The following is an 18,644-nucleotide window of genomic DNA, read 5'->3' on the forward strand; positions in this document are numbered from 1 at the left end:
CTGATTAATTATGCTATTACAACGATGAAAAATATTACATAGACGATTCTACAGCCGACAATTCTACCACCTTGTGTGAATACATGTCTGACCTGCGTCACTTCGAACCGCCTTATGAGATCCATGTTCGATGATACGTCCTGCACCATGCTGAAGATCTTTTGTAACTTTTTTTTTTCCATAATCTGCATAATTTGAATTTTCTGGAGTTTGAATCCTAAACTTCTTAGCGTAGAAGCATTAATGAACTCTAGAGCTGGAAATTTTAATCATTGCCCACGGGCCCCGCTCCGTTTGACCCGCCGTGGGGCGGGTGCGGGTCGAACCATTTGAAATTTTTAAATCGCGGGTGCGGGTGCGGATCGAGATTATTTTGAGCGGGGCGGGTGCGGGTCAGCCGAATTTGAATCGCGGGTACCCGCCAACCCGCAAATTAAAAAAAAAAACATTTTTGAAAAAAAAAACATTTTTTTCGTAAAATATATAAAAAACAATAAATATTTGTATAATTTTAATTATAAATATATTTTTTTAATAGTATTTTTTAAAAATAACTATTATATAAATAAAAAATAATTATTTTTAATTAAAATAATTATTATATAATTAGAAAATAATCATTTTTAATTAAAATAACTATTTTTAATATAATTAATATTACCAGCGGGTTTGGCGGGTTACCCGCGGGTTTTGGCGGGGCGGGTGCGGATATAAAAGTTTTTGTTTGCGGGTTATGCGGGTCGAGTTTTTGAATCGAAAAAATGATTCGATCCGCGGCGGGGCGGGGCGGGTCGGGGCGGGTTGACCCGCGAACCTAGCCTTAATGAACTCTTAATCAAAACCGATGGACGAAGGGGACTTTCCCAACTTAATTACAAAAACAAAGAAATGCGAAAGTAGAACAAACCCGTATCCAGAGAACCGGGTTGACCCAATTATACTCTCCCCCTTCCAAAGAAAAAAACTAAACCCTAAAACCCTACACCGCCGTCGCTCCCATCACACACTCCGCTGCAACCTCTCCGTCACTCCAAAATCGACAAATCCACCATAGAAATCTCAAGTTTTTTTTCCGGTGCCCGGATGGAGTTTCCCTCTACCAATGCCGCCAGAGCTTCAGGTCTCTCACACCTATCGAGTCATGACATTGATACTCTATCGCCTAATTTGAGTGGAGTTATCCTCACTTTCTTCCGTATAATTCTTACAGGTAGTAAAAGAAGCTTCGATGATCTTGAAGACGATGAAGATGACATCTTCGGATCCAAAAAGGTACCCCCTTTTTTTTTAATCATTGAAAAGTTTTGGACTTTATAAGTTTCATATCTAAATCTACTTATGGGTTGCTTCTGAATGTCTATACATTTTGCTGTCATCACTCTCTGTCTCATATGCTAACACTATAGTTTGGTTTATGAGAGAAGCTTTGTTTGTTTATCTTCACACAGGGTCGTACCAAAGCTGAGGAGGATGCCCCTGGTGTTACCACTAGCATGATATTATCACTCCGAGAGAGGTTTTTTTTTATCCATCCTTCAAACTAGTAAAGAGCAAAAAAGAAAGAGAGTGTGTGTTTAGTTTGATGTATAGTTCTAACCTTCTTTTTTTACTCTCTCTCTCTCTCTCTCTTTGTGGCAGTCTTAAGAATTGTAAAGACGAGCTTGCTTCATGCCAAGTATTTTTCTCTTAATCTGTTTGATATTTGAGTGTTCCCTGTAGCACTTTTGTATCGATCTAACTATTATTGTTTTTTTTTTTCTGGTCAGAATGAGCTTGAATCAGCTAAAACAGAGATTATTAAGTGGAAATCAGCGTTTCAGAACGAGTCCTTTGTACCCGCTGGAAAATCTCCTGGTTAGCCTTCTCCAGTTAATACTGTTACTTGCTAGCTTGCACTTTTGAGTTTGTGATGATGTTTGGGTGATGTTCCTTTCAGAACCTAGGTTTTTGATCGACTACATCCAGAATTTGAAGTCTTCTGAGAGATCTTTGAAAGAACAGGTTTGGCATTGGAGTACTAAGTGTTTTATGTATCAATACCAAGGTCTTGAGTTTGTAAACACCGTTTGATGGTTATTATTTCCCTTTCAGTTAGAAATCGCCAAGAGGAAAGAAGCGTCATGCATTGTTCAATATGCGAAACGGGAACAAGAAATGGCAGAATTAAAGGTAGTTTCTCAAGGAATTCAATTCATTGCCTACTGTCCACATGTTTTCTTGACCATTTACATATAATGAATGTCGCTGAACATACTCTTTGATTTGTGTTTTCTAGTCAGCTGTTCGCGATTTGAAATCTCAACTCAAGCCAGCGTCAATGCAGGTACACTTCTTCCAAATGTTTTCATTCTGAAGTAGGTGGTTATTTGTAGAGGAAATTTGCACTTCTTTAGATATAATCTTCCACTCTTTTTTTTTTCTTATGTCATAGTGCTCCTTTAAGGATTGACATTCCTCATAGGCTAGGTACGATGATTAGTGATGTTTCTTATAAACCTTCTCCTGGGCATCTAATTGTTCATGAGTCTGAAATATAAGAAATGGTTATTGTCAATATACATTATAGCAGCTCAAAAGAGCTAGATAACAGTGTAATTTAATTGTTTGTGGCTTAACTTTGTAGGCGAGGAGGTTGTTACTGGATCCAGCCATTCATGAAGAATTTTCACGTCTGAAGGTCTGCACCTACTCTTCTCTATCTTCAATATGAATGCATTGGTTGTAATATAATTCCATAGATGATTCGGAACTAAACAAAGTTTATTTGAGATTTAAAATACGTGAAAGATGACTCCTTACACTTGACTCTTATTTTATTCATTTGGAGATCCATGGTAAAAAGTTCAATTTTCTCTTAGGCTGTAGATACAGTTGCAGAAACACAATTTTCTTTTTCTTTTTGTAACAATAAAGGATGATGAGGACATGAAAATTGGACCTCGTGTTTCTTGTTTATGTTTTAACGACAGAATCTAGTTGAGGAAAAAGACAAGAAGATCAAGGAACTCCAGGATAGTTATACAGCAGTTACTTTCACCCCTCTGGGGGTTAAGGGCAGGATGCTTATGGAAAAGTGCAAAACCCTGCAAGAGGAAAACGAGGAGATTGGACGCCAAGCTGCTGAAGGAAAGGTATCATAAGCTTGTTCTGTTCTAAATCTTCATTCTAGGAATTATTTTGGAATGTCGAAGAAGAAACACTGATGGTTTGATGTATAGATTCATGAACTAGCAATGAAGCTTTCAGTGCAGAAGTCTCAAAACGCAGAACTTAGAAAGCAATTTGAAGGTAACTTAGCAAAAATGTTTTTTTTTTTCTTTCTGGTACATATGGAATTTGGATTGTTGAGAACTTGAGAGGTTTTGTTGAATGCAGGACTGTTCAAACACATGGAAGGATTAACTAATGATGCTGAGAGATCAAACGAAACGGTGTTGATCCTTTGTCTACCTCTTTAACTCCTTTAGTTTTTTTTTTATGGAAATGGGATTTTGATGAGACAAAGCTTATGATGATGATGATTTTTCAGGTGATAATATTGCAAGATAAGTTAGAAGAGAAGGAGAAGGAGCTAGAGAGAGTAAAGAAGGGGATGGAGGAGGAGGTTGTGGCTGACAAGAAAGATGATGAAGCTCATGATGATGAAGATCCAAAAGAAATTGATGGTGGAGAATAAAGAGTTTGCTATCAAAAGATGTTATGTACATTTTGAGAGTTGATTGCAATTTTTTTCCTTACATCTCTCAAAATTTTGTCTTTTCTCGTTTAAGTGTTTAATTTGAATTTATCTTCTTTCCTTTTAAAAATCCACAAAGTAACTACCAATCCAAACCGAATCCTCCGACCAAACCGATCTCAAAACATTTCATTGATTAGTATAAGAAATGTGCTAACCTAACCCTAAGCCGCGTGAATCTTCTCTGATCCATAAACTCAGGTTTAAGCTCTGTAAAGGAGTTGCGCATTGTTACAGTGTGCTCAAGGCCTGCCCTGAGATTTCAGTAGCCGTAAACCTTTTAAGATGAATCTTTAAAAGAAATATTTCTTTCTATACTATACTATACATATATATCCCTGTAAAGTTTGGGGCCAATCCGAAGGTTTCATAGTGATATGCATGTGCTTGACAGTGATCTGAAACCAACAGCAGAATCTTCTTCTGGTGAAAGATAAAAGAGTTTCTTTCAATTGTATTCTTAAGTTCTAGAGCATGAGACTGTTACTCTCTGGTATAGGGCTTCTGAAGTTCTTCTTGGTTGGACTCATTATTCAACTGCTGTTGACATGTGGTCTGTGGTTGCATCTTTGGTTAGTAGTCTCAAATGGTGTTTTGAGTGTATATCAGAGGGGCTGTGATTTTGTGTTTATGATTGTTTGCTTATTTGAATTTGAACAGCTGGTATGGTCAGGAGGCAGCTCTCTTCCATGTTGATTTGAGTTTCAGCAGTTGCTTCATATTTTCAGGTTCTTTTGTCTCTCCTTAGAATAATGTCTTCCATTGGTTCTTGAATCTTGATACTTGCTATGCTCTAGCTACACGGGTCATTGGATGATACAGTTACCTACCAATTGAGAACAATAGACTATATACTATTTTTGCTGAATTTAACTGAGTTTTGGATTCGACCTTGTGTCATCAGCATTCTTGTATAGAGATTTTTTTTTTTTTTGTTAGAGATTGTTAGGAACACCGATTGAGCAGCAATGGCCGCAGAACTTATCTCTTGCTGCTCCATCTCTTGCTTCTGACTCCTCTTTTTCATAAGCTGCAACTCTTTGTTAAATCTCTTCTGCTCTTTCAACTGATTTATGTTTGAATAAAATGCAGAAAATGCTCAACTACAATCCTGCTGAGAGAATTGCAGCAAAAACAGCACTTGATCACCTTTATTTTGACAACCTTGACTTACATAATGGTGTGGTAACAATTAGAAGATTCAAATAAGATTGTTTCTTCAATAATGTAATCATACAAAAGTTGCTGCTCAACTTGACTGTTAGCATCCAAAGGAATAGCAAAGATGTAATAAAGGGTCTGTAATACATTTTGTCAAACCCAAATGTTACGTACAATGACACTAGTGTACATAATTGGCATTCTGAATCACAAACACATGCCCAAACGTAGTTCACAACAACACAAATAGCTGCTCGAAAGACACTAAGTTAAAACAGATTGATCGCTACACACACAATTGAAGTAAACCAAATAACACAGTGCAAGTAGTAGAAGTAGCTAACATGATGATGATGATGATGATGATGTGAAATCAATTGGACCACACATGAACAAAGCCGTGTCTGTTTCCTGTGTATATCTCATTGCGCTCTTCGTCATAGAACAGAGCCGTAATGTCTTCCAAAGCTTCAGCCACAGCGTTTCTTCTCTGCTTCGAGTTGTTCCCCAAGGAACTACTACTGCTGCTGCTCTCATCTTCTTTTGGAGGTCCACTGCTTGACGTTATCTTAGCTAAGCATTTCCCAGTCAATATGTTGCTGATATTGATCGATCCCGCTGCACCATTAACATATCAATCAATCAGTGAGAGTTTAAATGCTTATGTGTATCTTAATAAGATAATTGTCTTTTACCATTTCCTTCTATCCACTGATCTTCGGTATCTGCTTTGCAATATGAGATGATCAGATCTTGATCACTTGTTATGTAGATATTGTTTGTGTTACAGTCCGGATGCCATAGGAGATGATCCTCAAAGGAAGTCACGAGCTCTCCTCGAAAGTTCCACACAGATACGTTCCGGTTCCTGAACGTTAGAAACAGCTGGTTCTCATAGAGAAAAATGAACGCAGAGGGTGTCATGAACTCGGCTCTACTAACTTCCATTAGTTGAGCGTTTCTAACCTGCGTTTACAAATAAGAAAACAAACCTTTGTAAAAACAAGAAACTATGAGATTGATTTGAATCTGAAAAAGAAAATCAAAACTAACGTCAAGAATTTGGAGATTCTCATTCTCTTGCTTCACAAGAAGTTTCTCATTGAATTGTTCAATGAAATCAACTTTCTTGTTCCGGTGAAGCAAATGATTAAAGGACTTGAGAACTGTGCCATCTTCTATCGATAGAATCTTCAAAGGGACGTGACTTGTAGCTCTCTTGAAGATCAATAACATTATCCCTGGACTGATGCATGAAAAGAAACACATAAATAAGTCACAAATCTTTCAATCCAATATCGAAGACAGAACAATCCAAAAGGGCTAAGAAACACAAAGGGAGAAAAGTAACCTGATTTTAATTTCTTGAACATGTTTGTCTGATATGGAATACAGCATGGTATAGTTTTTCAGATCAAAAACCTTGTACACACTGCAGAAACAGCTAGTGGTCTCAGAGGAAGAAACTTGTAGTCTACCAAATATGGGTAGTGAAGACCAGAAAATAACCTGTCCTGCGCCGAATAGGTAAGCACCTTTCCATTGACATCATCAAACTCTACAAAGCCAGGCCATTTCAATGATTCAGACTCAAAAAGAGCAAACCCTGCATCTGGCTGACCTCTCAGAATATACCTTAACAGTTAAAAAACAACCAGAAAGACACATTAGTCTACATAACCCATAAAGATATAAAACAACAAGGGAAAGAGACAACATACTCAATCCTAGTAGATCTGCATTTCAAAGAGCTGAAATTATCAGAAGCATAAACAGAGACAGTGATGAGGGAATCATTGTTCTTGTTGTAGAACAAGCTCCGTATAACTTCATCTGGACTCACATTTAAAAAACATATCCTCCTGTTCGTCTCTGCAAAATTATAAAGCGTTTTAAGTCACACACAAAGCTTAAAGCTTTGAGCAGTCCAAAGTTATCTACCTCTACTGAAAGCAGCGCAGACACCAGAATGAGCAAGCGCAAAGACAATATCCCTCGCAGCAACAATCTCAATAACTTTAGTCCTCTTCATCAAAAACGGTAACGCAACTAAACTATGCCCCTTGGGGTCATGAGTATCATATTGCTCCTGCAAAATCAAAATCAAGTTGCAAAGTTCGAAACTTTAGTACATAATAAGCAAAACCCAACTAGCAATTTCTAGGGATTTGACCAAAAATTGGGGCAAAGACTCTTACCACTAGACGCATGTTACGGAATCTCTCCTGAGCAGTGCTGATTGAGAAAGCTCGATCTTTCCGAGACGAGATTTCTCTTCGCTGGAGCTTCTTAACGCTGTTGACGAACCCATCGGGGCGAGTCCTCTTTTTCGCCACGACTCTTCTTCCACTGCAAGGTCTAGGGCTAGCTGTGATCCTTCTTCCTTCCATCTGAAAAAGGTTTTTTGATTTTTTGGGGGAAAACCCTAAAAGGGATGAGGTAAGAGAGGCGGCTGAGTTTAGAGGGAACCCTAAGTGAGGAGATGAGAAAGTGAGGGGATGATGCTACATACCAAGTGAGGTAAAGAGCTTTTTGTAGATTCAGATTTGAGGGATTGGGTTTTGATTCAATGTCTGGAAGAAGCTCTTTCCCCTTTCAAAATCTCGATTTCGAGCACGAACCAATCTGAATCATTTTGTTTACAGATCGATGAAAAAATAAAAGATTTAATAAAATGTTTAAAAACGGTGCGTGTTGAAATTAGAAAGTTTGATGGGTCGGGTAGATTTTATGGGCTAACGGCCCAGTAATCATTATAAGGCTCTTGTTAGTTTACGTTGGACTCGCAAACCAGTTTTTGTGATGAATTAGAGCAACGCAAAAGGATCTTTCAGAAAAAAACTACAAATATCACTTTTATATTAAATCACTAATTTAGTGATATTTGTAGGATGAATCTCTTACAAACACATGAGAATTTCTCATACTATAACATTTTTTTTAGTTTTTTTTTAAATTATTTTGTTTATTTTAATTGTGAAAGACTCTATGAAAGATCTCAAATACTGGTATTTTAGTTTATAAATTTTTAAAAATTAAGCCCGTTTATCCTAGTTAAGTATAAAAATATGCTTGTCAATTCTAAGTAAAATCATATTCCTTTCATTCCGGAAATATCTATGTTTTAGAAGAAAAAATTGTTTTAATGCATTATTCAATAGTAATTGTAAACTTCAAAAATATAGTCGTATTTACTAAAATTTTATTGGTCTTGTTGAAAATAGTTAATTACGAAAATAATATACTAATGATAAAAAATTAATATATTAATATGTGTGAAAATTCTAAAACCTACATTATTTTAAAACAAAAGAAACATTATTTTTGTCCCATAATCATGGAGAATTCTAACTTTACCTCATAATTTATACTATTTTCAAACTTATCTTTAAATAATAAATATTTTCATAAGTATCTGAATTTTACTATGAAAAGGATAAAATTAATTCTCTTGTATCGCTTATAGATGTTTAGAATTATTTATAAAATTTTATAAACTCAACTTCACCCTTTACACCCTAAACAATCATCAATAAAACTCTAAATCCAAATGTTAAGTTAATTTTGATTAAGTGTATTTTTGAAAAAGTGGTATCCAATTTAGTGTATTTTAAACAATTTATTGAGAATCATTGGAGATTATGTAATTGTATTCTATGATTTTATCATAATTTTGGATTATTTATTTTACAGTTTATAACTAATAGATGTATTATTTAATATGTTCAGTTTATTTATAAAAGTGACTACAATAAATTTTAATGGATTTGAAAGTATTCGGAAGTTGAATATATAAAATTTTAAATCCAAAGAAATATATTATAATTAGGAATAGAAATAAAATTTCAAATGTAAGATTTGGAAACCAACACATTTTACAATATTTTTTTATATACAAATTCCTAAAGTTAAAATAAACAAATGAGCAATCCAAATTTTTGTGAGTGGATACATTGGATCTTCCTGAATTAAAGCTAAATCTTTTAAACTTTTGAAAGACGCCATTTTAACTCTTTAAAATTTTCCAAAAACTTTCCTTTTCAAATCGTGATATAAAACTGATGTATAGGCAACTGTCTCATTCTAGTTAGGACTTATTGGCGGCATGATGACCAAACATTCACTAAGCGAGGAAGAAGATTCAATTAACGGGCCAAAACCCAAAAGTCGTTCCTCTGTAACTGAAGGAATGGGCCCAGACAAAGACGGTCGATTCATTCATTGCAGTAAAACTACTCACACGAAATGAGCAAAAGCGACAGGATCTCATACAAAGCCATGTCCCATGTGATTAGTGATTTCTCTTATTTCTACCTCACCTTATTATTTTATCATCTTCATCCTAAATTAATGCACTAGTTGAACAAAGGAGACAGATAATTAAAACGATACACGTTTTCTTTCTCGAGTCATTACATTAATCAATATCCATTGAACGCTGCCCAACTAATAACCAATACTGTATACGTATATACTAGGCTGCTAACAGTGAACACATTTATTTCGTCCAATACACACCGTCCAACACTGCATACGGCGCCATCCACGTTATATCTTAATTCGAACTCCATTTCCCTCAGCTTCAATATAAATGATTTTCTACTATTTTTAATTTCAATTTTAATTTCCAAATTTCCATGCAATTTTTTTAAAGTTATTTAGCTTTTCTAACTATTTATATTCTGCAATGTTATTTTTATTGGTTGAATTTATTTTAGTTAATGATGATTTAATGTAAAAGAGGCAAATTAAATAAATTTTTGTGTTTTAACCAATGAGCCAAACCCTTAAACATCAAATAAAATGAAGTAATGATTAGTTTAATAAGTACCTGTACCACTCGAGATTTCTATAAAGTACTTCAATTAAATGTTGCCATAAAGTAAAACAAACGTCTAAAATATTTGAAGTCCGTGACAGACGAATAAAATAATAAAGTAAATTTTAAAAAAGCAAAAGAAGCATTTTATTCAAATTAAAAATAAAATAAATAAGTTTTACTCTTTTTGTGAAAGAAAAAAAAAATCGGATTTGTTATTTGACTTGCGTCGTAAAGTCGGTTACAAATAAGAAACACCACCGAGAAGTAGAAGAATAAAAAAAGCCACGAGAAGCAGAAAGCGTAACAGAGAAGAAGAAGTAGTAGAGAGAAATAGTATTACGATGAAAACAGATGATAAAAAGGAGAAGCCAGCAATACCCATGTTAGCATCAGAAGCGCCCAAGCCAAACGCAGCCATGGAAACGCAGTCCACAAACGGCGGCGGCGGTAGAAAAGGGAAGAAACGCAGCCGCAAAATCTGCATCTGCGTCACACTCCTAATCCTCCTCATCTTCGTAGTCCCCCTCGTCTTAGGCCTCACTCTCTTCAAACCCAAACGCCCCATCACCACCATCGACTCCGTCGCCGTGGATCGTCTCCAGGCCTCCGTCGACGTCCTGAATCTCAAGGTAGTCCTCAACCTAACGCTCAGCGTCGATCTCTCCTTGAAAAACCCTAACCGCGTCGGATTCAGCTTCGGCAACGCGTCGGCGTTGCTTAACTACGGCGGCAAGTTGATCGGAGAAGCGCCGCTTCCGGCGAGTCGAGTCGGGCCGGAGAATACGCTGCCTATGAACATAACGCTGACGCTAATGGCGGATCGGTTACTCACCGACACGCAGATTATTAATGACGTCATGTCTGGGTCTATACCTATCAACACTTTCGTTAAAGTCGCCGGGAAAGTAAGAGTTCTGAAGATTTTTAAGATTAAAGTTAAGTCGTCTTCGTCGTGTGATATTGTGATCTCTGTTGCGAATCGTAATGTTACGAGTCAACACTGTAAGTATTCGACTAAGCTGTGATCGTTGTCTGAAGGTTTTAGTTTATAGATCTGCGTTGCTTTTGTCTTCTTCTTGTCTTGATGGTTTTGTTTTTGAAATCCTTTTATGTGTATGTGTGTATTATATGGTTTAGAACAAAATAAATTCAAAAGACATTGGTTTGTTTTTTCATTTTTGAATCTCAAATTGATTCAGCAAAAAAGTAGTAACACGTCGAGCGTCCTTTACAAATCAACGTGTCGACGTAACAGATGCCTATTTATTCAACTTTTTCATACAAGAAATAGTCAAAATGAGAACCAGATTTTTAAAGGTGGTAGTTGGCAGTTCAAATTGCATTCATAGCACTTGTTCATTACGTGAAACTTATCCTTTATAAATTGTCAGCATGACCAAGCTTTAGCGTTAACCCAAACTGTGCCTTTGCTTTATCCCTGCCTAAATCTTGGCGTTGACGGTTTACAAAGCCCAGTAATACCGTATAAGTCGGATCCAACCAGCAGGCTTGGTCTTGCGTATATAGTTACCGTTTGATTGATATTCAGCTCAAGTTCACACTTGGTCTCTCGTATCTTGTGGAAAATCGAAACCGTGTGTGACACGAGACAGGGAAAACATTAGTTGTATGCAGGGAGAAGCAAATTGTGAGGAATCTTCAAGAAACACTTAGCTGATAAGATCATAACTCACTTCCCATCCATGAAAATGCAGAAACAAGAATGTGAAGTGAGCACTAAGCTGTAAAAATTGTCCTGGACTATTCGTTGTAGACTTTTATTTCAAGTTCACTTGATCTTTTTTAATCTTGATTGAACTTTTTGAAGTATATAGTGTTTAAAACTTATAACAACCAAGAACAAACCAAACACCTGCTTGGATGAATTCTAGAACACTTAATCATAAAACTTACAGAAAACATCTCCTCACTTGGTAAAATAAACTCCATCATCCTTTTAAACTACAAATCATACCATGAGAAAGATACCTCACATTTTGGTAGAACAAAGAAGCCTTTGAGCAAACGTAGAAACAAGCAAACTAGCCATTAAATCATAACGGCTCCTACATTCTCAGAGCTTGTTCCATCTACTATGACTAAGTCCAAAGAGTAACTCTAACAAACAACCTTACCAAGTCGATTTCAAAGCACAACAAACGATCTCATATATCTGCATAATAAACAACAGGCTCAAGATTACAAAGCAAAGCGTCTAGCAATTCCGAAATAAATCAAAATGACAAATAACAACCTCTTAAACAAGCTCAATGTACGCCATAGGAGCATTATCACCTCTCCTCGGAAGAGTCCTAATGATCCTCGTGTACCCTCCATTCCTCTCCCCATACCTATCCGGAACCTCAGCGAACAGGGCGTGAACGATCTGCTTCTCGTAGATAAACCCCAACGCTTGCCTCCGCTTGTGCAGAGACCCGTCCTTAGCGAGAGTAATCATCTTATCCACAAACTTCCTCATCGCACTGGCTCTAGCTCGAGTCGTCTTGATCCTCCCGTGCTTCAACAGCTGCGTCGTGAGCCCACGGAGCAGAGCTTTCCTCTGGTCCGGTGGTCTGTTCAGCTTCGGGACTCTCCTCCCGTGCCTCATCGCGTACACACGGCCACCGCCGTCGATGATCTTGAACCCATCCTCGAAGCTTTGCCAACCTGCGTTTCGAAAAAACGGTTTGGAGATTAAATTTAAACCGGAGGTAATTGAAATTGAACCGGTTTTAAAATGGGCGATTACCTGGAAGACCGGTTGAGATGAGGGGGTTAACCGGAGAGAGACCGGAGAAAGAAGGGAGACGCGGTGATGGAGAAGAGATGAGGACGGGACGGCGAGAAGACGGGGACGGTAGACGGCAAGTTACGGCGGAGGGGAGAGATGATTTGAGAGATGACATGCTCCAAACTCTGCTCATGGAGTCTGTAGGAGTGGCCGTTGCCATTGGGACTGCCGCCATTACAGTGTGGTTCTTTTCTCTGAAACCAAGGTCGTAAAGATTGGTGAAGTGGAAAGGATAAGGGATATAGGAGGAGGATTGTGTTTATCAGAAGAAGCCTTCGATTGGGCCATAATGGGCCCAGAACACAGTTTCGCTCACACACAATGTTGCAACTTCTCATGGGTCTTAGCTATTGTTGGCTAGCTCAGTGAGCTGACCTAGTACTGTAATGGGCGTTTTCGTTTTCCTAAACCAAAATTCATTGACCCAACACCGTGGATATATAACAAATATTAAACTCCATTTAGTTTAAATAAGAATTTATTAATGCTTATATCATAAAAAATATGTAGTTAGAAATTAGAATCACAAAAGAAAAAATTATCATCAACTATCCAAAATTAATGACATTGTTTCAATAATTGATAAATTATTCTTAAAAATTATTTTAATACAATGTTAAAAACTAGTAAAAATATTTTGTTTAGTATAAATCAGCATGTAGTGACGTAGTGCTATATATTTAATTTGCTTAAGATTTCTTTCAACAACTATAGTTAAGAATATATGCACGGTTGGATAGAGAGTAGGAGCCACAAGCCTACAACCAATGAATATGAAAGGGCAATAAAGACTTTTTGAATATGAACTTGGAGAAAGCCTCTCAGCTTTTTACGCTGAGAACTTTCATATTGAGCCGTGTGTTTTGGGTTGTGTAGATATGAATAAAAAATGTTTCTTATAAGTGAAAAAGGGGAAAAATGATCGTAAAAAGCGTGGATGGTTTCTCTAGGGCTTCACTGCCATTTCCCAGGCCATGCTATTAATAAGGTCATGGGGGCCAGTGTTTGACGTACAAAAGTCTAAAAAAACTGTCAGGCCAAACAGGTCCAAAACTTAGTAAAAAAAATATTTTGCAAAAAGAAAATTGTTAAAAAAGGGGAAAAAGGAGGATGCATATGAAAGCAAAATGTCAAACACTAGTTTTCAGATTTTATAGGGAACTGGAGTTTGACAGTTGGTGTAATGGACTCGTCACAACATGTGCATCTCTTTACTTCTTTGTAATTACTGTTTTAGCTTACTTCGTCTTGTCCAATTCCTCTCGCACATGACAATGCCCGTGGTCCGTGGATATTTTGGAAATTACTACTTGGCTTCTTTTATTTTAATTTTTTTTAAAAATAAAACGAATTAATTTATTCTTTAGGCTATTTTTACTACTACAAACTAGCAACATGGCTATCCAAATACAATATCAGAACATTCATAAGTTTATGTAAATGAGTTGTTACTCCATTTGGAAGCATTTGCAGTTAATATTCATCCTAAGAACCGTTGCTTCAACGCACTACACTCTTATTTTTAATCATTCTAATTGCCCTGTAAAAAAGTCAGTTTCTCTGTTATAAAATAATTGATGTTTAAGATTTTTTACACCAATTCAAAAATTACTAACTTTTATTTAATCCATTTTGTTTTGCACAAAACAACAATAATTAGCTAATTCAACCAACAAAAATTAATACTACAAAATGTATAAATGGTTAACAAAAAAAAAACATATTGAATGGTGAACTTTAATCCGGTTTAGAATTAACCATCTTTTTGTCTTGGCCTATATAATTATGATCAACTAGGAGTTTTCCTGCGCCATGCACAGAAATAATCTTTTTTAACATAACTTTTTTTATTTCAAAAGAAAATTTTGATGTATATTTCATCATTATTAATTTATATTTTAACTTCAATAGTTATAAAAAATCATAAACGTATTTTTGTAATCTTTTTTTTTTGATTTGGTATAACTATTTAAATTTGATTTTATTTAATTTTTAATAAAGATAAAATTAGATTTTATAAAAATAGTTTTAATTATATTATTGTGTTTAATGATTATTTATTTTAAATATATATATATATATATATCTTCCCATCTAATTTTAAATATATATATATATATATATATATATATATATATATATATATATATATATATATATATATTTACATATAAATATAAATTCTAATAAATTTGAGACTTTGTTTGTTTTAGTTAAACTGAAAAATCTTTTTTTTTAATTTAAATGATGAAGATGAACAAATAAATTTAAATAATGTTTAATATTTAACTATCAAATTTTTTTTGGATTAGTGTTACTTTATTTAGTTTATTTTTATTAATGTGAGATACACATATATTATTATTTTAATTGTGATATATGAATTATTAATATATTTAATAGTTTACCATAAATAAATATTTATATGGAAAATTGACATTAATGATGATATATTAGTTATTTTTATTACCATATTTAAAATCCATGCAAAAAAATTTAAATTTTTATAAGGAAATTTTACATCTCATATTTAATATGATGTCATTTCACTATTTTCTAAAACCATATCTTCTATTTTAAGTGTCATGTCATTTTTTTTTCAGCGAGAATGATTGTAGCAACGATATGTGTATAAATCACTTCGTAAATATAGTTCAGGGGATGATTATGTAGTTGGAAAATTTGATTGTCGTGTGATTGTTAGTTTGATTTTGAATGTTCGACCCCGTTGGGTCAAACATTAAAAATCAACACAAAAATCAAAAATAATTAATAGTCATTTTGTCGATTATCAGGAAAGAATATTATATACTCCTACCGGTTCAATTATACCGATGTAAATGTTATCTTCTTGTTACGTCTTTGAGATAGGGAGAGAGTGGTGGAGGAAGAAACAAAAGATGGATCGGCAAAAAGAAGACGTTAAACACGCAACGACGAACATCTCCGATCTCCCACCTAATCTCTTCCCCCATTTATACTATTTTAAAACCAAAAATTTAATTAATAGAGTGAGAGAGAGAGAAAGAGTTAATACGAATAGAGGTTAGAGAGAGTCATTAAAACCAACGAAGCGACATTCACAATAATTCGAAAAGGAGGAAGACGAGTTACATACGGCCAGGCTCTCCAAAGCTCTCACCTTTTCTACAAGAATCATCCTTCTCCCAACACACTCCCTTCCAAATTAAACACTCGAAGATCGTGAAGAAGATAAGAGTCTATTTATAACCATGCAATCTCACGACAACCTCTATGGCGGAATCGAGCGGTAAAACAACTTCTTCCGACAACAACAGCAGCAGCAACCGTACTGTTCCTCCTCCTCCTCCTCCTCCTCCTGCTTCAGCTATGGTGAGAAAGAGATTAGCTTCGGAGATGTCTTCATCTTCTTCCTTAAACAACAACCAACGTCCTCCTCCTCCCCACCGTGCCTCTCACCTCCCTGACTCCAACTACATCGTCACGGCGGCGGCGGCGGACTCGACAACCCACCCGACACCACCTGTCTCTGTCTGCGGCTTCTCCGGTCTACCGGTTTTTCCTTCCGACAACAACAACCGGACAGCTATGTCCGTACAGCCAATGGAGCAACAAGACTCTTCTTCTTCTTCGCCTACTGTCTGGGTCGACGCCATTATCAGAGACTTAATCAACTCCTCTGCTTCAGTCTCCATCCCTCAGCTCATCCAAAACGTTAGAGACATCATCTTCCCTTGCAACCCTAACCTCGGCGCTCTCCTCGAGTACAGACTCCGCTCTCTCATGCTTCTTGATCCTCCTCCCTCCTCCTCCGACCCTCCTCCTCCTCCTCAGCCTTTTGAGCCTCTCTACCATCAGCAACAACAACAACAACAACAACAACAGCCTAAGCCTCCTACACCTCCTCCTCCTCCTCCGGTTCAGCAGCAAGAAAGGGAGAACTCTCCACCGCCGCCGGAGACCGTGACCACCACCACGACCACGACCACGGCGGAGGCGTTGAGAGAGAGAAAAGAAGAGATCAAGCGTCAGAAGCAAGACGAAGAAGGTTTGCATCTCCTCACTCTCCTCCTCCAATGCGCCGAAGCTGTCTCCGCCGATAACCTCGAAGAAGCCAACAAGCTCCTCCTCGAGATCTCTCAGCTCTCCACTCCCTACGGAACGTCCGCGCAGCGAGTCGCCGCTTACTTCTCCGAAGCCATGTCCGCCCGCCTGCTCAACTCCTGCCTCGGCATCTACGCGGCGTTGCCTTCGCGGTGGATGCCGCAGACCCACAGCTTGAAGATGGTCTCTGCCTTCCAGGTGTTCAACGGGATAAGCCCTCTGGTGAAGTTCTCGCACTTCACGGCTAACCAAGCGATTCAAGAAGCGTTTGAGAAGGAAGATTGTGTCCACATCATCGATTTGGACATCATGCAGGGGCTTCAGTGGCCTGGTTTGTTTCATATACTTGCTTCTAGACCGGGAGGGCCTCCTCACGTGCGTCTCACGGGTCTCGGTACTTCTATGGAAGCTCTTCAGGCTACTGGGAAACGTCTTTCGGATTTCGCGGATAAGCTGGGTTTGCCTTTTGAGTTCTGTCCTTTGGCTGAGAAAGTTGGGAACTTGGATGCTGAGAGACTCAATGTGAGGAAGAGAGAAGCTGTTGCTGTTCATTGGCTTCAGCATTCTCTTTATGATGTTACTGGCTCTGATACACACACTCTATGGTTACTCCAAAGGTATACAAATACTATAGTACCTTTCAGTGTTCAAGATATTGCTATGCCTTAGTTAAGGTGTTTTATATGAGATCGATTTTTTAAGCGCTTATACGATTTTATCATTCTATAACTGTAAAAGTGTTTATGTTTACTGAAGGTTAATGATTGTTATTTGAACAGATTAGCACCTAAGGTGGTGACAGTAGTGGAACAAGACTTGAGCCATGCTGGTTCTTTCTTAGGAAGATTTGTGGAAGCAATACATTACTACTCGGCACTGTTTGACTCATTAGGAGCAAGCTACGGAGAAGAGAGCGAGGAGAGACATGTGGTGGAGCAGCAGCTACTGTCTAAAGAGATAAGGAACGTATTGGCTGTTGGTGGACCGTCCAGGAGCGGTGAAGTGAAGTTTGAGAGCTGGAGGGAGAAGATGCAGCAATGTGGATTCAAAGGGATATCTTTGGCTGGGAATGCAGCAACTCAGGCGACTCTTTTGCTGGGGATGTTTCCATCCGATGGTTATACTTTGGTTGATGATAATGGTACGCTTAAGCTTGGATGGAAAGATCTCTCGTTACTCACTGCTTCAGCTTGGACTCCTTGTTCTTAGATTTTTCTTTTTTTTCTAGTTTTCTCTCTTTTGATTCACACAAACAATGCCCATAAATAGTCTTACCACTTTTTGTTTATGTAATGAGAAGAGAGTATTCTTAAGTTGTTTCACTTGGTGGAATATCAGGGGAAGTTGGTAGTGACAGAAAGCACATACAAGAAGTCGAACTTTCTGTTGTAAGCATGCAAACAGTTTAGAGTACTATGCTAAATTGGGATCCACACTTTTTGGTTATTGGGCTAATTCAAATCAGTTTTACGTCAGTCACTAGCGGTTCTGAGTTTTTGGAAATTATATGCAATTTAGTAAAAATTTCTTACATTTAAAAGCTTGTGTTTATGTAAACTTTTATAGAAAGATTTAAGATAAAGCCAAAATTTCACTTGCATATCCATGTAACATAAAGCGCGCGCACACACATATAGGGCTGGACAAATAAACCGAATCTGAAAATCCGAACCGAATCCGATCCGATAAAAATGAATTTGAACCGATTCGAACCCGACATAAATACCGAATGGATCTTGTTTTATGATATTTTGGGTTATGGATATTATCCGAACCGAACCCGAACCTAAATGGATATCCGATAGAACCCGAAATATTTAAAATCATACAAAGAACTTCTACCAAACATGATGATCTTAATTCCTAATATGTATCCAAAATATTTTAAAATATTATTGAACTTCTAAAATAATTATCTATTATACGAAGGTGAATGGTTGAAGGTGGCAGTTGAAGCTTGAAATTTTTAGATTTTGGTTTTGTTTTCATTGAATAATGTTTCTCATTTCATGAGAGCTTAATTTTTGTTTTATATTTTCATTTATTTG

At 36.8% G+C, this 18,644-nt stretch overlaps 5 protein-coding genes across 7 annotated transcripts; 3 read left to right on the forward strand and 2 right to left on the reverse strand.

Moving 5' to 3' along the window:
• The first annotated feature begins 873 nt into the window (after positions 1 to 873).
• Positions 874 to 3,798, forward strand: LOC106412262 (FKBP12-interacting protein of 37 kDa-like). Its single transcript, XM_013853168.3, has 13 exons — positions 874 to 1,120; positions 1,211 to 1,272; positions 1,449 to 1,516; positions 1,639 to 1,675; positions 1,767 to 1,854; positions 1,937 to 2,001; positions 2,092 to 2,169; positions 2,276 to 2,323; positions 2,624 to 2,677; positions 2,970 to 3,131; positions 3,219 to 3,288; positions 3,376 to 3,431; positions 3,530 to 3,798. The coding sequence occupies exons 1-13, from the start codon at positions 1,084 to 1,086 to the stop codon at positions 3,674 to 3,676; spliced, it is 972 nt and encodes a 323-aa protein (XP_013708622.2). The 5' UTR covers positions 874 to 1,083; the 3' UTR covers positions 3,677 to 3,798.
• A 1,222-nt stretch (positions 3,799 to 5,020) lies between these two features.
• LOC106415654 lies at positions 5,021 to 7,574 on the reverse strand. 2 transcript variants are annotated; one of them, XM_013856410.3, is made up of 9 exons: positions 7,410 to 7,574; positions 7,096 to 7,322; positions 6,839 to 6,986; positions 6,619 to 6,769; positions 6,407 to 6,532; positions 6,249 to 6,329; positions 5,951 to 6,143; positions 5,593 to 5,863; positions 5,021 to 5,515 (listed from the first exon to the last, which is right to left on the reverse strand). In XM_013856410.3, exons 2-9 carry the CDS (start codon positions 7,285 to 7,287, stop codon positions 5,271 to 5,273), a joined length of 1,407 nt encoding a protein of 468 aa, XP_013711864.1. In that variant the 5' UTR covers positions 7,288 to 7,322; positions 7,410 to 7,574; the 3' UTR covers positions 5,021 to 5,270. The 2 variants fall into 2 exon arrangements, with proteins under 2 accessions (XP_013711864.1, XP_048620582.1); XM_048764625.1 differs by having other exon boundaries at positions 7,096 to 7,545.
• Positions 7,575 to 9,901: 2,327 nt separating this feature from the next.
• Positions 9,902 to 10,894, forward strand: LOC106415417 (NDR1/HIN1-like protein 6). The gene has a single exon (XM_013856121.3). The coding sequence runs from the start codon at positions 10,061 to 10,063 to the stop codon at positions 10,742 to 10,744; it is 684 nt and encodes a 227-aa protein (XP_013711575.1). The 5' UTR covers positions 9,902 to 10,060; the 3' UTR covers positions 10,745 to 10,894.
• A 968-nt stretch (positions 10,895 to 11,862) lies between these two features.
• LOC106415418 (50S ribosomal protein L17, chloroplastic) lies at positions 11,863 to 13,629 on the reverse strand. 2 transcript variants are annotated; one of them, XM_013856123.3, is made up of 3 exons: positions 12,469 to 13,629; positions 11,974 to 12,386; positions 11,863 to 11,892 (listed from the first exon to the last, which is right to left on the reverse strand). In XM_013856123.3, the coding sequence occupies exons 1-2, from the start codon at positions 12,683 to 12,685 to the stop codon at positions 11,977 to 11,979; spliced, it is 627 nt and encodes a 208-aa protein (XP_013711577.1). In that variant the 5' UTR covers positions 12,686 to 13,629; the 3' UTR covers positions 11,863 to 11,892; positions 11,974 to 11,976. The 2 variants fall into 2 exon arrangements, with proteins under 2 accessions (XP_013711577.1, XP_013711576.1); XM_013856122.3 differs by having other exon boundaries at positions 11,863 to 12,386.
• Positions 13,630 to 15,348: 1,719 nt separating this feature from the next.
• On the forward strand, positions 15,349 to 18,042 carry LOC106415494 (protein SCARECROW-like). The gene is made up of 2 exons (XM_022708083.2): positions 15,349 to 17,213; positions 17,376 to 18,042. The coding sequence occupies exons 1-2, from the start codon at positions 15,766 to 15,768 to the stop codon at positions 17,803 to 17,805; spliced, it is 1,878 nt and encodes a 625-aa protein (XP_022563804.2). The 5' UTR covers positions 15,349 to 15,765; the 3' UTR covers positions 17,806 to 18,042.
• The last annotated feature ends 602 nt before the right edge of the window (positions 18,043 to 18,644 follow it).

Source organism: Brassica napus, chromosome C8, assembly GCF_020379485.1.
Source record: "Brassica napus cultivar Da-Ae chromosome C8, Da-Ae, whole genome shotgun sequence".
Classification (NCBI taxonomy): Eukaryota; Viridiplantae; Streptophyta; class Magnoliopsida; order Brassicales; family Brassicaceae; genus Brassica; species Brassica napus.

What these genes read in the sequence shown, in the direction of transcription:
- LOC106412262 (XM_013853168.3), top strand. Translation starts at nt 1,084, where the DNA reads ATGGAGTTTCCCTCTACCAATGCCGCCAGAGCTTCAG. An exon ending in AAGAATTTTCACGTCTGAAG is followed by an intron (nt 2,678 to 2,969) that starts GTCTGCACCTAC and finishes TTTTAACGACAG; the next exon opens with AATCTAGTTGAGGAAAAAGA. An exon ending in GCCAAGCTGCTGAAGGAAAG is followed by an intron (nt 3,132 to 3,218) that starts GTATCATAAGCT and finishes TTTGATGTATAG; the next exon opens with ATTCATGAACTAGCAATGAA.
- LOC106415654 (XM_013856410.3), bottom strand. Translation starts at nt 7,287, where the DNA reads ATGGAAGGAAGAAGGATCACAGCTAGCCCTAGACCTTGCAGTGGAAGA. An exon ending in TCCGTAACATGCGTCTAGTG is followed by an intron (nt 6,987 to 7,095) that starts GTAAGAGTCTTT and finishes TTGATTTTGCAG; the next exon opens with GAGCAATATGATACTCATGA. An exon ending in AGAATCTCCAAATTCTTGAC is followed by an intron (nt 5,864 to 5,950) that starts GTTAGTTTTGAT and finishes TTGTAAACGCAG; the next exon opens with GTTAGAAACGCTCAACTAAT.
- LOC106415417 (XM_013856121.3), top strand. Translation starts at nt 10,061, where the DNA reads ATGAAAACAGATGATAAAAAGGAGAAGCCAGCAATACCCATGTTAGCA.
- LOC106415418 (XM_013856123.3), bottom strand. Translation starts at nt 12,685, where the DNA reads ATGGCGGCAGTCCCAATGGCAACGGCCACTCCTACAGACTCCATGAGC. An exon ending in CATCTCAACCGGTCTTCCAG is followed by an intron (nt 12,387 to 12,468) that starts GTAATCGCCCAT and finishes TTCGAAACGCAG; the next exon opens with GTTGGCAAAGCTTCGAGGAT.
- LOC106415494 (XM_022708083.2), top strand. Translation starts at nt 15,766, where the DNA reads ATGGCGGAATCGAGCGGTAAAACAACTTCTTCCGACAACAACAGCAGC. An exon ending in ACTCTATGGTTACTCCAAAG is followed by an intron (nt 17,214 to 17,375) that starts GTATACAAATAC and finishes TTATTTGAACAG; the next exon opens with ATTAGCACCTAAGGTGGTGA.